At 36.7% G+C, this 17,052-nt stretch overlaps 3 protein-coding genes across 4 annotated transcripts; all 3 read left to right on the forward strand.

The window, feature by feature from the left end:
• The first annotated feature begins 44 nt into the window (after positions 1-44).
• Positions 45-7,082, forward strand: LOC130440277 (TRAF3-interacting JNK-activating modulator). Of its 2 annotated transcripts, none has more exons than XM_056773301.1 (16): positions 45-233; positions 454-730; positions 1,105-1,170; positions 1,468-1,920; positions 2,082-2,196; positions 2,389-2,458; positions 2,716-2,743; positions 2,863-2,892; positions 3,020-3,115; positions 3,625-3,696; positions 3,860-4,000; positions 4,143-4,280; positions 4,555-4,687; positions 5,376-5,515; positions 6,110-6,229; positions 6,482-7,082. In XM_056773301.1, the coding sequence occupies exons 4-16, from the start codon at positions 1,549-1,551 to the stop codon at positions 6,680-6,682; spliced, it is 1,656 nt and encodes a 551-aa protein (XP_056629279.1). In that variant the 5' UTR covers positions 45-233; positions 454-730; positions 1,105-1,170; positions 1,468-1,548; the 3' UTR covers positions 6,683-7,082. The 2 variants fall into 2 exon arrangements, with proteins under 2 accessions (XP_056629279.1, XP_056629278.1); XM_056773300.1 differs by having other exon boundaries at positions 47-233; positions 4,552-4,687.
• A 228-nt stretch (positions 7,083-7,310) lies between these two features.
• Positions 7,311-10,432, forward strand: dnase1l1l (deoxyribonuclease I-like 1-like). Its single transcript, XM_056773370.1, has 9 exons — positions 7,311-7,409; positions 7,641-7,790; positions 7,912-8,000; positions 8,090-8,176; positions 8,271-8,389; positions 8,489-8,601; positions 8,710-8,867; positions 9,264-9,360; positions 9,464-10,432. The coding sequence occupies exons 2-9, from the start codon at positions 7,653-7,655 to the stop codon at positions 9,542-9,544; spliced, it is 882 nt and encodes a 293-aa protein (XP_056629348.1). The 5' UTR covers positions 7,311-7,409; positions 7,641-7,652; the 3' UTR covers positions 9,545-10,432.
• A 300-nt stretch (positions 10,433-10,732) lies between these two features.
• Positions 10,733-16,794, forward strand: si:dkey-183p4.10 (uncharacterized). The gene is made up of 9 exons (XM_056773256.1): positions 10,733-10,800; positions 10,991-11,175; positions 11,347-12,921; positions 13,084-13,150; positions 13,285-13,694; positions 14,238-14,304; positions 14,429-14,480; positions 14,571-14,687; positions 15,544-16,794. The coding sequence occupies exons 2-9, from the start codon at positions 11,133-11,135 to the stop codon at positions 15,643-15,645; spliced, it is 2,433 nt and encodes an 810-aa protein (XP_056629234.1). The 5' UTR covers positions 10,733-10,800; positions 10,991-11,132; the 3' UTR covers positions 15,646-16,794.
• The last annotated feature ends 258 nt before the right edge of the window (positions 16,795-17,052 follow it).

Raw genomic sequence — 17,052 nt, forward strand, 5'->3', positions numbered from 1 at the left:
AGGGCCAGCAGGTGGCTCTAGTGTAGCACAACGAGAGAGCACGTTTAGCGGTCGAGATGGACATATTAGTTATTTGAATGCGTTAAAAAACTATTGAAAATACGACATATGGCAGAGCTTCCTTGTTTATTTTTTATTTTTATTTAAATACGTTACGAAATCCCAAAAATTCTCAAAAATTTAACATAGAGAAAGGCTATAGCCATACCTTCAGTGCAAAACAACAAACAGGGGTCAGGTGGATTTTATATTTTACGTTATAGCTCTACAACCATTTCCATCGCATTTCAATTTCTTCTTTTCTTTTTAAATTTGAAGTTTAATTAAGGTCTTATACATCTAGCACCGATGTCCATGGTTTCATACCTCTTACTTCAAAGTTTTGTCTTCATGTGTGTTTTATTTATTCTACACCAAACATTAATTCTCATTTGTCTGTTTCCCATTCTGCAGACCCCCCTAGAAGTGTCTATTTAGAAGAGGCAACATCTTAAACTCCTCCCTGGTCCTAATCTATGGCCCCATCCATGTTTGGCATCAGTTTCAATACGCATGGCTGCTGAGATAGAGGAACTCATGCAAGTTGTGAGGTTCATCTTACTTCCTGTTAAACAAGCAAGGCAGAAGACATAGACCGCCCTTTGTTGAATGAACTAGTTTTCAACTGCCATGTCAACTTCAAACTCTTCTTTCACAGTTATTTTGTCTTCAAGGACTTCTCTAAGAGCAGGTACTTTAATGAAATATTCCAAAGAAACAAAACCTTCAAAGCCTGCAGAAGTTTATCTTGTTCTTTGCTTCTATATTTTGTTGTAACTGTTCTTTTGCAGGTTCGTTTGTAGTAACATGGTATTCAGACTGCATGTTCCTGAAAATAAACACGATAGATATTCAATGAATTTAAACTGCAGTTTGAAAATGTTGATGTTTAGGATTTGCAAGTAGTCTTTAATCTTTGTAATCCCTGAAATGACTGCAGATTGAGTCGTGCATTAGTACACTGTTGAAGTCTACTTTAAAAAACGTTATCAAGTCACTGTATGACAATTTTCTATATAAGATATTTTTTAATGAAGCATTTTTTGTTTTTCCTTTCGGTTTTAGCTGCCTGCCTGCTTTAGAACAACAGAATATGACAGCAGATGTGAATAACTGGACACACATCATAAAGTACGTTTAATTCAACTAATTTATTTGATGACTGTTCTTTTCTCTTATCTTAAATTAAAATCAATGTAACTAAATTGAATTACTTTGCCTAATTTTTATTAGTATTCCCTGCAAAATTGTTTAAGCTCTGTGAAACGTAGACTCCACCCCATGAACATCGTCATGTTTATATTTTGTGTGTGTGTGTTTTGGTCTACACATTATCCTCACTTTCAACTGTTGTGTCATTCAGTCGATTTAGGATGATCTGTTTTTAAAAGATATAATTAAACAGAATGTGCTATTTTTTAATTACAGGAAATTGTCACTTCAAGAAACAACATCTATTTATATTGTGAAGTGACAATCCAGTGAGTAATACGTTCCCACTGAGAAAGAATGGAGTGTGCTGATGACAACGAAAAACTGCAGACCACGACTTACGAGCATAAAGTAGAACAGCGTGCAGTGAAGCACAGAGAAATTAGCGATCGGAACAACCAGACATTGTGTCGTAGTCCTACGAGAGATCTGGACACAAGGTGGATTAAAACCGAAATGCATCGCAAAAGGCAATTTGAGTTTTCAAAGAGAAGACCAGTGGACCGGGACATATATGACCCGTTATCTTCAATGCCAAGGCGCAAATACTTAAGGGAATCCCAGTATGCACCAGAGCATATGACGCAAACTTTAACGTCAATCAGGCGGCCCTTGATAACAAGTGAAAACATAAAACTCAGGAGAGATTATATAAACTATGCAAACCAGGTACAGACATCAATATTGTGTGTGATCTGTGACTAACTGTCTATAGTTGTTACGGTTTAATCCTTAAAACTGATCATTTTCAGACTAAAGTCATATCAGACATTTCCACAGTATATTCCACTTGTATAACAACATTGACATGAATTTTCCAAACTCAAAAGACAGTTTCCACCTCTTCAACAAATGATGAAAATGATCCAAGGCTGAATGCAGTGAGATGGGATGATCCAGTTCTCAATTCTGTCTGGGTTAGAGGGAAAGAGAGAAAGGAACGAGGTTAGTGGACGTTCTGATGAATAAAAATCATGCCTAACATTTCTATCTCTAACACTGTTAACTGACATACTGGATTTTAGCTTAACCAGATCCTAATAAATAGTTCAATTATATTTTATAGTAATACTTTAGTGCAATACAAACGTCATCACTATGTTTCTTGTGACAAAGTGTAATTTGTGTTTGTGATAGTTTTTGCACAAGACATAACTCAGGACTCAAAGAATCAGAAGACTTTACTCTCAACCAGCACGCAAACAGAGTAAGTAGACATTACATGTACATACATGTATAAATAAATCATATTTTCAAGTTTTGTTTTATCAGTATGTGTGTTACCTGGGAAATCAAACCCATGTCTTTGGTATACATTTGACAGTTTATTCTGGTATATTCAGTATATTAAGTACTCTAAAGTGTATGGCTGCTCCCTGTGTGTAATATTTCTAAAGCAGTCCAATTATATTGTGTATAATTATTTAAGTAATTAATTCTGTATTATGAACTCTCTTCATGCAGGTCTGGATTTGTGACTGTCAAAGAAGCAGTAAGGAATTTTGGTGCTTAAAATAAAACCCATTTTTAATTTTATACAAATTATATATGAAATGTGTGTGACATTAATTCTCAGTTCCCCACTTTTCTCTGTGTCTTTATTTGATTTAGGATGTGCAACAGTTAGCTCATTATTTGGAGGTAAGGAATGTACTGCGAAGTGTACTTTTATAACCAATGTCAATGTAATGTAGTCATCAGTTCTTCAGTACTTGAAGTAATGCAATATATTTCAAAGCCTACTTGAGTGGATTTTTTCTTAATGCAGGAGGCCTTACACAGAGAAGAGGCTCTTAAAAACAAACTTGCCAGTCTTCAGAAAAGTGCCTCTACATTGGTGCGTTCAACAGAGCTCCTATGGAAGGTAAAGCATTATTTCCTTCTTTTGAACCTCCTTGTATGATCTGTATTATATTTATAAGTTAAGCTGTCAGTCTGTATATCTGCTGGCTTCAGCAGTTGCAGAGTTTCCTGGAGTGGTCACATCAATGATACAAAGGCAGGTTGGAAGGGAGGGTTCTGTGGTCGGTAACATCCGGCTCCTTATGGGTCTTATTTAGAAATAAATGAATAGTTGTCTCTCTGTCACACAGGAAACGGAGAGAAGTCTTGTTGTCAGAGAGCGGTTTGTGTGTGTCGTGTGATGCTTCATAACTCATCCAAACTGCTCAATTGTGTTAACCCAAAGAGTAGCCTTTGAAATTTTATTTTTATAGAAATATCAAAACCAACACATTTTTTATCTAAATGCTCAACATGACAGTTATACAGGATGCAGTATACCGTTACAGAAACTGAACAACACTTTGTTTTTGGTTCAGTGGCTTTCTCTCTCGCTCTCTCAAACACGCACGTTTCCTTTTCCTCCCACAGACACGCTGTGATGAGGACTTGCTGAAGAGTAAGATCAAAGCTCTGGAGGCACAGCTGCAGGTTTGCATCAAGGTAAGAAATGAAACGTTACATTTGAACAACTCCAGTCGAATATCTGCGAATATCTGGACGTGAAAGTTTGCAATGCATTAACTCATCAGAAATCAGTCAGACACCGTGCCATGTTTTTGAACAGAAGGGATAAAATGCTGTAATTGTGGTATGGCTTTTTCAGAAGATACCTCAGGATGGAGTGAAAAAAGTGGTGCTAAAGATGGAGAAACAGAGGGAGGAGTATGAGCAGAAATCTCTGAAGGCTATTCAGAGGGCGGAGAACGAGAAGGCGGAGGCTCAGAGCAAAATGGAGCACCTCCAGGTAAAACCCTGATACACTTTTTTATTGATACAAACATGCAGAATAAGATACGGAAACCTTGCTCTGCTAATGAGATACATGGCAACACTTGTAATCCGAGTTGTCTCCACTATTACTTTTTCATTCTCTTCCATTCCACTAGGGGATGCTGCAGACAACCCAGACCGAGTCGGAGCATTGGCATAGGCTTTGTGAGGAGCTGAGAGAGGGTTCAAACCAGCTTAAACAGAGACATGATGAATGCACCGATCAGATATTACATCTGCAAGGCCAGTTAGAGGTAAAGCTGACAAACCAATACATCTAAAATCATGTATGCCATTATGAGTGAAGATCCACCTTTACTGTAGGTGGCGCTTCTAAACTTCTATCAATCACATGAGGAAATTTAGTCAAATGTGACATTTTAGTGAGAAACCAGTATTAGAATTTGCCTTTAGGTCTAACCCTGGAAATCCGGTCTGCACACTTGATTTACAATGCAAATAACCTTGAGTGATGCTGAATGAAAGCCTTGGACGTTGCGTCACTTTGAATATTGTGTTGTGCAGCAGTCTGTTGGACACGAGGAGATGCTGACAAAGCAGACAGAATCTCTTCAACAGGAGACAACAGAGCTTCAGTCGTGCATTTCTGAACTGGAGGAAGAGAACCTCGCTCTCAGAGAACATCTACAGGAACTCACAGGTGCACATTTGCAGTCTGTTTTTAGTAGTAGAGATTTTCGACTGAATGCACTTCAGAAAAATATAAATGCTGTGGAATAGTGATCAAATTATTCTTCATAGACCTTCCAGATGTGTCACTTGTTGACAGACTTATCTTAGACATAGATTCACTTTCATTACAAATTATAATACAGTGAATCTGACTGCTGACTAAAAAGAAATAAGGCAACATGAGGGTATGATAAATAATGACCCATATTTTATTTTGGGTGCACTGTCCCTTTACGGAATTTACAGCAATTTACAACCTTTGTTTTAAACTATTAAAGGGACAGTTCACCCAGATATTCTGTAAAAAAAAAAACTCACCCTAGTTGTTCCAAATCTGTATAAATGTCTTCGTTCGGTTGAGCACAAAGAAAGATATTTGGAAAGAATGTTAGCAACTGACTGTTCTGGGGCACCACTGGCTACAATTGTAGAAATATTGTGTATTTTAACACAAATTAAGATATTTTGAGGAATTTAGTCAGAACTGTCAGCTTTCAAATATCTTTTTTGTATTTATCGGAACAAATATGTACAGGTTTGGAACAACTAGAGGGTGACATGACGGAATGTTCATATTTGCGTGAACTATCCCCCAAGTTGCCATACATATTTTATGCTATAGATATTTCAGTTTAGAGTTTTTCTGTCACTCACAGGAAACAACCCCGAGTGGTGGAACAATAACACACAGTCCCATGAGGACGTTACGGTACTGGACCAACTTCTACGAACAGACAACAGTATGAACAAACAACTCAGGGACATGGAGCTTAGACTTAGAATCAAAGAAAAAGAGGTACACAACAGCATGAGAGAACTGTATAGATGATGTACTTTCTAATTTTCTTTCATTTCCCTATTTTAATTTGGGAGTAAATAACAAATGATACATACAAATTTTAATTCAGCTGTTGTAAAATATATGAAAGGAGTAGTTCACTTTCAAATTAAAATTTCATGATGATTCACTCACCCACATGTCATACATGTCTGTCTTCTGTTGAAAACAAACTGAGACTTATAAGGGAAAGTATTCCTGGGTTCTTAATTATATAATGGACTTAAATGGGGGGCTGTAGTCAAGGTCCAAATTTCAGTTTCTGCGCAGCTTCAAAAGACTCTACACGACAACAGTCAATGAATAGGGGTGTTGTCTAGCGAAACAAGATTTTTTTTAAGAATTCCAAACAAATTATATACTTTTTAAACATTAATAGGTGAGTGAATTATTATGAAATTTTTATTTTGAAGTGAAGTATTATTATTATTATTTTAAGTCTATTGAGTCATTCTATAGACTCTATAGAGTGACATCGATAAAGTAGTAATTTCCCCAAATTTAAGGCACAATATAACATCTGCGGTCTTGATTTTATGGTTGCCATGGCAGTGCATGGAGTTACAGGCGGAGCTTGACGCCCTGGAGCAGGAGTGTTACAGCTATCAATCCCGTCTGAGCCATTGCAAAGAAGAAATAAACAAACTGACCACACGACAGAACGGCACCAGGGTGAGAATCTACCCCCTTCGAAATAATAACATATACTTTGACTATAGGCCTCATTTTGATCACACCTTTCATCCCGGTGTTCTTAGCACCATGTTTATAAATGATCACAATAAGTCTATTCTGAAAAATGTTCTGAGTTTGACAAGAATGATGGTTAACATGTATTCTTTTCTATCTACCTTGAAGTTTCATTGCTTTCTTTTGCTCCTTTATTATATTTATCAACGTTCTCCTCTCTTTTTTCTCAAACAGAAGCGATGTTGTGGATCCTGTTTTATTATGTGTCTTTTCTTCCTGCTGCTGGTAGTTTTGGTGATGGCAGCTCTGTGTTTGTACCATCCACCTGCCAGAGAGCAGCTACGGCAGTTTTACTCTCTTTTGCAACAACGTATGGCAGAGTACATGATACAAACAGCGTCAACACAACATGGAGCTTGTGTTAGACCCGTGTGACCAGACAAAGAAACAAGAGCAAAGCCAAGAATGTTCTAGATATTTGTTATATTATTTTGCATTTTTGTTTCTAAATATTTTTTGAAGACTTTGTACATTTAAAATGTATTTTTATTAATTAACATCAGTAACAAACATGCCTATTGTTTGCATGTTTTTGTTTAATGAACACATTTACATGTATGGCTTAAATATTTGTATGAGTTGAATTGTAGCTTTTTGAAATAGTCCTTTGTATTTAAATTGTTATAGTACTTTTGTACAGAATAGTATTAAAGTTAAATACTCATACATGTGCCCGTGTGGCTTGAACCGAACATGAAAAAGATGAATTTAACTATTTGTTTATTGTTAAACGCTGATGTAATGTCAGATAAACGTTGAATAAATTCCCATTTACCTAAAATATGAATTCTTTTACTTGAGGAACTATATTATTTACTGGCTGATTTCAAAAGATTATTCCAGATAGTGATAGACTTTTTAAGCTTGCACTCATTGAGAATAATGGGATGATGAATGGCACAAAAAGCACATTGTCATAGCCGGTCACTCTTTAGCGTTCCAGACTGTCCTGCACTGACACAGCTCCTTTGAAAAGGAAGTACACATTCACACAATGCCCCTCCCCCTGTCCATCACTGCATTTCATCATACTTTCCTGTGTAAAATACTGTTAAACAGTCCAACTCCATAACCATCTTTAAACTTCAAAGAGTCAAACAGGGTGAGTCAATTTGTGCCTTTTTGAGTGCCTTTTGTAAGGAATTAGTTTTTAAGAGATGTATTTTTAATGGTTAAGTTATGAAACGGAATATGCAAACCAGAAATATGACAACTCTAGGCCTGGGTGTAACAAGGAAACTATACTACCACAGAGATTGTTTTATACTGTATGTGCAAAATGTTTTTACATGTTTTGCTTAATCGTGTCTTCTAAATATTTTTTGACCTTTAGAAGTTCTGATAAATGAGGTCAACTCTTCTGCTGGCTTGTTTCGTGGGATTATGGACTACTGTAAACTCACTAAAGATCTGCGCCTTCAACATACAGAGCTATGGTGAGGCAAAGGCCAGCAACAAGCGGGTTATGGAGATTTTGATCAAGGTACAAACCACTGACAACATGTGACGTAGAACAGGAAAAGATTAAAAAGGACCCCAGAATCACTATCTCTCTTCAAATGTTTAATGCTACAGATTTTTCTCAAGTGATATTTTATTTCTAGATTATTTCACGATGTGATCTGAGTTTGATTCAGGAGGTTCGAGATTCTAGAGGTAAAGCCATATCTGCGCTGTTGATGAACTTAAACAGGTACATCTACACCTGCCACCCTGAATCAAATGTGTCTATGAATGCATATGTAATATATATATAGTACAAATGTTTTAATTTTTTTCAAGGTATGACACATCTCACATTTACACCCATCTGGAAAGCAAACGAATGGGGAAGACAACATATAAAGAGCAGTATTTGTACATTTACAGGTAATTGAAATGGCAAACGATTAAAGAACAAACAAAAGGAAATATAAAATCAACAGAAATAGTCATTGTAATGTCTCATGTGCTCTGTTAACAGAAAAGATATGCTACAGGTGCAAGAGCAATACCAGCACCTTAAATTAAATGATGCAGTGGCCGAATCACAGGTGTTCTCCAGAGAGCCGTTCATCATCCGGATCCATTCTCCCACAACCTGTATGTGCTAACCTTTCCATTACTTATGAAATACAATGACACATGACTAGTACAGCTCCTTCAGATACCTTTTGTGACAATTGCTATATCTTCTTATAGTGATTAAGAACTTTGTCCTCATTGGTCAACATACTTGTCCTAAGAAAGCCATGACAGAAATGGAGGGGTTGTACGAGGTCTTCCAAACAGTCAGAAAGAAATGGAAAACTGAGGTAAACAACATTTTTCAAAAAGACACATTTTTACAAATACACACTGTATATATTGAATAATATACGGGTAGACTGCATGGATTATAAACTGTACCTAAACTTCTTCAGAATGTGATGTTTCTGGGAGATCTAAATGCTGCTTGCAGCTACACTACTAATAAAGGACTGAGAAACGTCCATCTCAGGAGTGACCCAAAGTTTCATTGGCTGATCCGAGATGAGCAGGACACCACAGTTCGAGAAAAAACACACTGTGCTTATGACAGGTACTCTATCAAACCTCTCTGAAAGGTCTGTACACAGCAACATCCCCAGTGTGGATTATATATACACTGTGAGTGTTCATTTGACCTTTTTTAACACTGGCGATTTTACTGTAGAAGCATGATTTTGAATATGAATCCAATGAGCAGTACAGAATTTGTGGCAGTGACTACGAATGAAACTATTCTATATTTAATGAAAAATGAGGATACTCTTAAGGAATTAAGTGAAGACCATTGAACAGCATCTATGGCAGGTGGCACACACACAGTCACTTGATAGACAGAAGAGATTTGACACTCAAGTGTAGTTAAGATTTGCATAGAAAGTACATTACAAAATATGCTAATATATGCTGCGTGCTTTAACAGTTCAATCTTTCTGAAATTGCCCTTTAGGATTATTATTCATGGCAAAGAACTCATTTCTGGAATAGTTCCAGGATCTGCCCAGCCGTTCAACTTCAAACAAGAGTTTGGTCTATCAGAAGAAGAGGTAAGCAGACTTGAAAAAGGTGGTCATTTAACTAAGCTAAATATTTGGATTATCTTTCATAATCGATTACCATATATACTGTATATATTTCTTTTCTCCACAGGCTTTGGAAGTCAGTGACCATTATCCTGTAGAGGTTGATTTAAAACCGAACCATCGCTACCATCTGCGGCATGAGCTGTGAAAATATGCGAATCCTGCTAAACAAAAATACATGCATCTGTTTTCCACATTATGATACCTTTACTCACCAGAACTCATAGTTAAAACCCCAAACTCAGATATAATGTTTACCAGTATGTTGCCCTGCAATAAAACACTAAAAGTGATGCCTCGTGTAACGGAGGCCAGCGAGAGAGAAACCTCACTCCCCGACCAACAGACACGCTATAGCGACAGACGCTAGAGGCTGCGGTCTTTAGCCGAGTAGGACCGGTTAAACTCTCATGTACAGTTGTGTTTATTGGTAGCATGGAATGTGATCTCATAAGTGATCAAGTGAAATGCAATATACGAATATTTCATGTAGTACATTTATAGTGAAAAGTGATGAATGTATTTATTTTTTAACGCATCTTGAAATGCATTATGGGATTGCTTGTTTTGCACAACAGACACATCCATTGGTGCATCAAGAAGGTACTTTTTAATAACATACTTCATACACATTTGTCAGTTGCGTGGCTACGATGGCTTGAAATGCTGCCTTCATTCATAGCTTCTAGATTTGGAGCAGAGCAATAGTCAGCGGTATTAGTGCCATGGAGAGAATATAAACAGAGAAACCAAAGTCATTAATAACAACACAGGCTCTCGTCATATACATTGTTACACAACAACAGGAAGAAAAGCACTGTCCCTGTTACTAAACTAATAAAGACATGCTGAACAGAAAATCTCTTTTAGCCAATAAACTGCTGACATACAAATAACTTAAAAAGTGCCAAGAATGAATCTGTTTTGATATTGTGATGCTTTTGTGCTCAGCTTTATTAGGCTATCTTCAAAGTTTGATGTTGGTAAGAGCATTGATATCCTTTGATTTTAATAATAAACCTGTCTTTATTTTGCATGCGTCACTATTTTAATAAAAAAAAACATATCTTGGCTCTATGTTATTTATTAGTGAAACATGAAGAACTTTTATCCAATTGCTGCGTCGTTTTATATGAGTGCTGTTTGGTTACCAAGGCAACAAACAAGAAGCTATGCATCTTGTTGCAACGCCAAATAGTAAGCACAAGTTGATTATAAAAAGAGCAACAAATAGTATGCAAACCTTTTGGTAATCTTAATAACACACACATAAGACTTAAATAAAGTTGTAACTTGTGCTGTTATACAGTAACGTGTAAGGATTCGGAGGATGTATTTTGATGAACACATAATGAGGTTTCGTTCCAACCACAATCTAGAAGGCATGACTGCACTCCTGCAGCAGTAAGACAACAGCAAACACAAATATAAAAAAGTTCATATTATACATTAGAAACAAGGGTGATTTTGACAAATATCTGTAACAACATTCAGTTTGTTGTGTGTGTTCATGTATTGTACATTTGTGCACCAATTGGTAAGTTTTTTTGTGTGTGTGTTAGCGTTTGTTAATTTTTTATGACTATTTTGACAGGAAGTAGCTACGACACGCAGCGGTGTGCACCTCACTCTCATTTTGTCTGTGGTGGTACAAACGTCTATCAGTTTTGTGCTTGATTTTATTCCTTATGAGTTGAAATTTATTTTTTTACACCTTTTGCTGCATTGCAAACAAGATGGAACAAAGTATTACTGATTGTCTGAAAGACACATTTCCAGGTGAGAATTTTTTCATGTAAGATTTAATCACAGTTTGTAACCAAATGCGCATGATATTACTATTCCATTAACATTTCCTGACTTTTAAAGTGGTGTTGTAGTTACGTAACTTAGTACCTAAATAGTACTGACTTGTGCTTATTCCTGCTTTTTTAAATAAAAACATCAAAGACTTTGAACATCGACACTTTGATGACGACACTGTAACGACACACAGTGGTGATAAACCTGAAACAGGAGCAGCCATGGAGGGCAACAACAATCAAGATGAAGACAGTGTCTCTTGGACAGAGTCTCGTGTAGATTTAGAAAAGACTCAAAGCTTTAAAAGTACCGATGTGGAAGTAGAGACTAGTTCTCGACACAGTAAGGATGGCTTTTTAGATGAACAAAGCATGAAGACAGGACCTATGGTCTATGGATTATGTGATCATTACGATTCAGATGAAGAAAAGACTCAATCTGAAGACCAGCAATTACACACGAAGACACATGAAGAAACATCAGACATCCATCGAATGACAAAAGAACAAGCTCATGTTCAGATGGAGGATCCTGGAATGGTAATTAAGGAGAAAACATCACATCTACTATCATTCCAGATGGTGGAAAACCTAGAAGAGAAGAGCTCAGCATCAGAAGAAGAAATAACGGATCCTGAGGATATTGAGGAACATGCCTTTCAGCATGCACAAGACAACAAAGAAAGCAATAATTTCATTGAAGATGACCCAACGATGTCAATTGACGTCCAACCCAGGGATGACATCAAAATATTTACAGAAGATGATCCTGTGAGCGTGGTGGAGGGTTTAGCAGATTACCCCTCTGATTTGTCTCAAAGTGAAGATGAGGACTGCCCAGAGAGTGAACCTTCTCACATGAACAGTGAACTAGATGAAATGCATCTGCGAGCAGACGACTGCTTCGATCAGATGGAGAATCAAGCCATAACTTCAACTGATGCTGATATTAAAAGGAAAAACAAATCCATGAACCCTGCAGATACGGCCACTTATATCAAGAATGACCTGGACGTTGAAGATGTTTGCGGAGGAAACAACAGTAATGCAGATAAAGGTAACAGTAGGATTGAAAACACTGTAGAAAGTGCTGATTCTGAGAACTTTCCATCGATTGCTTTACTGGATGAGAGCCATAAAGGTGACACCAATGAGCAACGTGACTATGACAGTGATATCAGCAGTGATGAAGACTACACGAGAAAGAACATAGCTTCTCATGAACAAGACAAAACATTCGCAAAAGTAGCTGTTGAGTGTGAAGAATATGAAATGGAGGACACAGACAGTCGAAATGTAGAGATATGTGATGTTGGAGGTTTATCAGGCGTTCAAGCATTTCCTGAAGCTGGAATGGTGGACCCTTCCGGATACTGTTCATATGCTTCTGACAAATCAAACAGCAGCTTGAGCCACTTAATGTCCAATTTAGTCAAACCAGACGAAAACAACGCAGAACACAACATTGACGTTTTAAACACTGGAGAAGATCACAACACATTGTTCCCAGAGACGTTTTGGAGGTTGGTAGATGAGGACAGCCTGAAGCTGGATGAATATGACTGGGATGTTAATGAGGAAGAGGTGATCTGCGATGAAGAGGATGATTTTCCTGAAGAGCTAGAGAATGAGGAGGAAATGGAGAGGGACTGGGAGAAAGAACGTGAAAGGATTGAAGCTTTTAACATATACTACAAGTCCCTAGAAGGCGAGGAAAACATTTGTAAGTCTTTGGAAACCATTTTAAAATTCTTACTGTACATCAATTCTCACCATAGTTAACTTGGAGAGTTAAAAAGAACGTACTTATTGATAAAATGTGAATGTGCAGTAAGACCTTGTAAATATGTCTGAATTCTGATAAAAGTTGAACTTTCTACAACAGGCAGAAGCCACAAAGTTACATTTTGTTTGGATCCAGAATTCACTGAATATGAAGAGGAATGTAGTAGGTATGAATGATTCATTTAGCTTTTGGGTGAAGTGTGTTATTTCTGTGCCACTAGCAGCACTAATACCAGGTTTTGTAAATATAATATTTTTCATAAAACACATTACCTTACGCACATTCGATTTTGTAAAACAGCAGTGAAGACGAACTGAACACAAACAGCAGTGGAGACGAACTGAACACAAACGACAGTGAGTTGCATCCTGCAGAGCCTGGTTCAATCGATCTACATCAAAGCAACAAAGAACACAACAGCAAACCTTTAGAGGCTTTAGATGCTGGAGAAAATGTCCACATTGAACAACCTGAGACACTCTGGTCCACAACATTACTGATGGATGAGGGAAATGTGGAGCTTAATGAATATGATCACGACATTTATAGAGAAGACTTGGGTAAACTTAATTCAAGTGAGGTGGTCTGTGATGAAAGGAAACATTTTACGGAGGAGCAGAAAACTGATGGGCAGGATGTTAAAAGAGAGAGGCATGAACAAGCAAAAACTGAAGTTTTAAACAGATGCAATAAAGAGCCCGAAAACGAGGGTAAGTGCTCATTTTTGTATCACATTTAAGTTTATATGAAAAAGAAACACATATGTGACCCTGGACAACAAAACAGGAACATTTTTAGTAATCGCCACAAATACATTGTAGGGGTAAAAATTACAGATTTATCTTTTTGTCAAATATCATTAGGATATTAAGTAAAGATCATGTTCCATGAAGATATTTTATAATTTTTTTACCGTAAATATATAAAAACTTTATTTTTGTCAGTGGATGGCCTGCTGCATTGCCTCAGATAAACACTTTCAAAGGCGATTTTCTCAATATTTTGCTTTTTTGCATCCTCAGATTCCAGCTTTGTAAACAGTTGTTGTTCCGCCTGATGTGTCCTATTCTAGCAAACCATCAATAGAAAGTTTATTTCTTCGGTTTTCAGATGATGTAATAATCTCTATTTAAAAAAATTGACCCTTAAAACTGGTTTTGTCGTCCAGGGTCACATATACTGATAGAATACATTGTAAATCACCTTGAATCTCACAAATCAATACATTATAATGTAAAAATCTCTCCTTACAGTGCCAGACGTGAGCCAACATTTTTTGTTTGTGGATCAAGAATCTACTGAAACTGAAGATAATGAAAGGTGAGATGGGTTTTGTTCAGTTTAAAGAAAAGTAAAATATTCCCTGTTCAGATTTCATAGATGGCGTGGTTTGAGAATAATACATTTAATATATATACAATATATATTTGATATTGCTCTATAGCAGTGAACAGGAATCAAACACAGAAGATGACACATCCAACAAGAAGACTAAGGTAAGAAAACATCAGATCAAATACAGTATAGCGTAAACCAAATAATCAGAGTCAATCTGCCAAAGTCTTACGTCTCGCCATGTTTCTCAGGACCAAAGCGATTCTGATGAACCACAGAGTTGTACACAGTATTTGCACCCAGACATGAAGAAGTTACCAAAGCCTTTACAAACGCTTACCAAAAATGAAAAGGAACCTAAGAGCAAGGTAAGTATTATGTTAGAGTAAACACCATTTGGCCGGCCAATAGGCTCTTTATACATTTTCCAAGTTTCCAAAAAGTTATTCGATGCCATAGATGAACCTTTTGGTTCCATAAAGAACCTTTAACATCTGAAGAACCTTTCTGTTTCACAAAAAGTTCTTTGTGGCGTAAAATGGCTCCACAGCTTATAAAAAACTAAGAAAGATATAGGTCTTAAAAGAACCTTTGACTGAATGGTTCTTTGTGGGACCAACAATGGCACTTCTGTGGCATGGCTGTGAAGAACCATACGTTTTTAGCACACACTTAAACATAAAAGGTGCATAAAAGGTTCTTCACAGCGATGCCACAGAAGAACCCTTTTTGGTTCCACAAAGAACCAGTCAAGGTGTCTTTATAGAACCATTTCTTTCTTACTTTTACAATCTGAAGAACCGTTTTTTCGCCACGAAAAGGACAAGGTTCTTTATGGAACCAAAAGGTTCTTCTATTTTGAAGCACCTTTGTTTTAAGAGAGAGTGTACGTTACAAACACATAATGCATTTATTGTGTATATTGTATATACACATTTATCATATACAGCATAGGGTTAAAGATAGGTCTCCCTTCAACAAATAATTTTTTCAAGCTCAGTTTTCAAACTTGTATAATTGTTCCATCTTCAATAGAACACAGTAGGCTATACAGGTACTTTTTACAGTGGAAAGAAATAGCATATATGTGGTCATTGAAAGTTACATAGGTTTCATAACACTATTTTTATTTATGGGTGAACTTTCTTTTTTAAGTCACTTAGGCCAAAGCATCTAACCAAATGGATTTAGTTTTAACCCAACCACATTTTACTTTCTCTGTAGTGTCTTGTCCTGCTGAAGTCAGTATTAGCAGTGAGTCTGGCAACAGTGGTGGGAGTTCTGTCTTACTGGTGGGCCACAGACAGCCTGGAATGGATCTACTGAACATATATTTGTTTCGGCTGTACAACATGATTTAAAGCAACACATTTGTGACCTCTCTGTGTATGATAAAGAAACTGTTGCACAAGACCAAGCTTGCATGTAAAATGCGATTACTCCACAAAAGCTCAGTAAACTGACCGAGATACTGTAGGTCCAAGTTTATTTCCTTACAGGATGCAACTTAACATTGTTATGCTTAAACAGTGCTTTGAAATATAGCTTCGGAAAATCACATTCATGTCTTATAACATTGTTATCTTCTTTTTTATGTGTAACCCCATTCACCCATGGCAAAGGTTAATTGATTTAATGTCGAGTAAATGTTACTCACAACATTACATCAATTATATTTGCTCTAGCAACTTTTCACGCCGTTTCCACACCAGACGTCATGCGACATCCTAACACATTAGATAAGCTATTTTTTCCATTTTACTCAAAGTTTTTTTCCACACCAGCCACATCAGTGATATATAACAAGCTGCAATGGTTTAGAAATGTTTGATTTAAATGTTGAACGTCGCCTCACATATGGTGTGGACACAGTGTTATTTGGAAAAGTGGATGTACATGGTAGGCTATCTTGCCCTTGGAGCTTAAAAAGCAAAATGTGGGAAAATAAATGAATAAAAATGAATATTATGTGGCATTTTAAACCTTACAAAACATTCCTCCTTCACAAAACAATCTGAATGCAGTTAAAGGGACATTCAACGCCATTTCTTTCAAGGTGGACTGTCATCTAACTGAGCTGTCATCAACAAGCTATATTCCATAAACATGCCATGCTATGTATTTAAGTTCTGATTATTATTCAGTTTCTTTCTTTCTAAAGCTTAAAGTATAGTGCTAGATATCAATTCTAGAAAAAGAAAACCGATTCCGTACGGTACATTTTTTCCCCTCTGACCATCACTTAACTGTCTCTCAGCAAGTGCTCTCCCTTTAAATATAGCTATATTTGTATCAAATATTTTTTTCATTTCTACATATGAGAAATGTAAGAGAACAGCTGTACCTTTAAGGCATGCACAGCTTTCTGTCTTTTCTTTGGCTAAATGAATTTTGTCCCGAAAGAGCCTTTTCCGCTTAAATTTTTCGTTTAAATGCTCACAATGAACACATGCCCTGATTTACTACTAATTTTCATAACAGTCTCAAAACACATTTCAAGGAAAATGTAAACCAAATAAAACATCTCATGAAGCAAAATTACATTTGCAAGGTAAAGTGCATTTGATATTGCGTTAGCTGTGATGACTACACAAACTAAGAAGAGGTGCCTCGTTGGATCAGAATTCAAATCCATGCCATGAACTACATACACACACTCTTTTTATGTCTTCAGAAGGCTCCACGTTTGAAACTCAATATTAAGATCATCCATGTTCAGATGGAAAATGAATC

Source organism: Triplophysa dalaica, chromosome 18 (genome assembly GCF_015846415.1).
Source record: "Triplophysa dalaica isolate WHDGS20190420 chromosome 18, ASM1584641v1, whole genome shotgun sequence".
NCBI classification, from domain to species: domain Eukaryota; kingdom Metazoa; phylum Chordata; class Actinopteri; order Cypriniformes; family Nemacheilidae; genus Triplophysa; species Triplophysa dalaica.

What these genes read in the sequence shown, in the direction of transcription:
- LOC130440277 (XM_056773300.1), top strand. Translation starts at nt 1,549, where the DNA reads ATGGAGTGTGCTGATGACAACGAAAAACTGCAGACCACGACTTACGAG. An exon ending in TCAACCAGCACGCAAACAGA is followed by an intron (nt 2,459 to 2,715) that starts GTAAGTAGACAT and finishes CTCTTCATGCAG; the next exon opens with GTCTGGATTTGTGACTGTCA. An exon ending in TTAGAATCAAAGAAAAAGAG is followed by an intron (nt 5,516 to 6,109) that starts GTACACAACAGC and finishes TTGCCATGGCAG; the next exon opens with TGCATGGAGTTACAGGCGGA.
- dnase1l1l (XM_056773370.1), top strand. Translation starts at nt 7,653, where the DNA reads ATGAGGTCAACTCTTCTGCTGGCTTGTTTCGTGGGATTATGGACTACT. An exon ending in TTATGGAGATTTTGATCAAG is followed by an intron (nt 7,791 to 7,911) that starts GTACAAACCACT and finishes TTTTATTTCTAG; the next exon opens with ATTATTTCACGATGTGATCT. An exon ending in TTGGTCTATCAGAAGAAGAG is followed by an intron (nt 9,361 to 9,463) that starts GTAAGCAGACTT and finishes TTTTCTCCACAG; the next exon opens with GCTTTGGAAGTCAGTGACCA.
- si:dkey-183p4.10 (XM_056773256.1), top strand. Translation starts at nt 11,133, where the DNA reads ATGGAACAAAGTATTACTGATTGTCTGAAAGACACATTTCCAG. An exon ending in TATGAAGAGGAATGTAGTAG is followed by an intron (nt 13,151 to 13,284) that starts GTATGAATGATT and finishes TTTGTAAAACAG; the next exon opens with CAGTGAAGACGAACTGAACA. An exon ending in GAAACTGAAGATAATGAAAG is followed by an intron (nt 14,305 to 14,428) that starts GTGAGATGGGTT and finishes ATTGCTCTATAG; the next exon opens with CAGTGAACAGGAATCAAACA.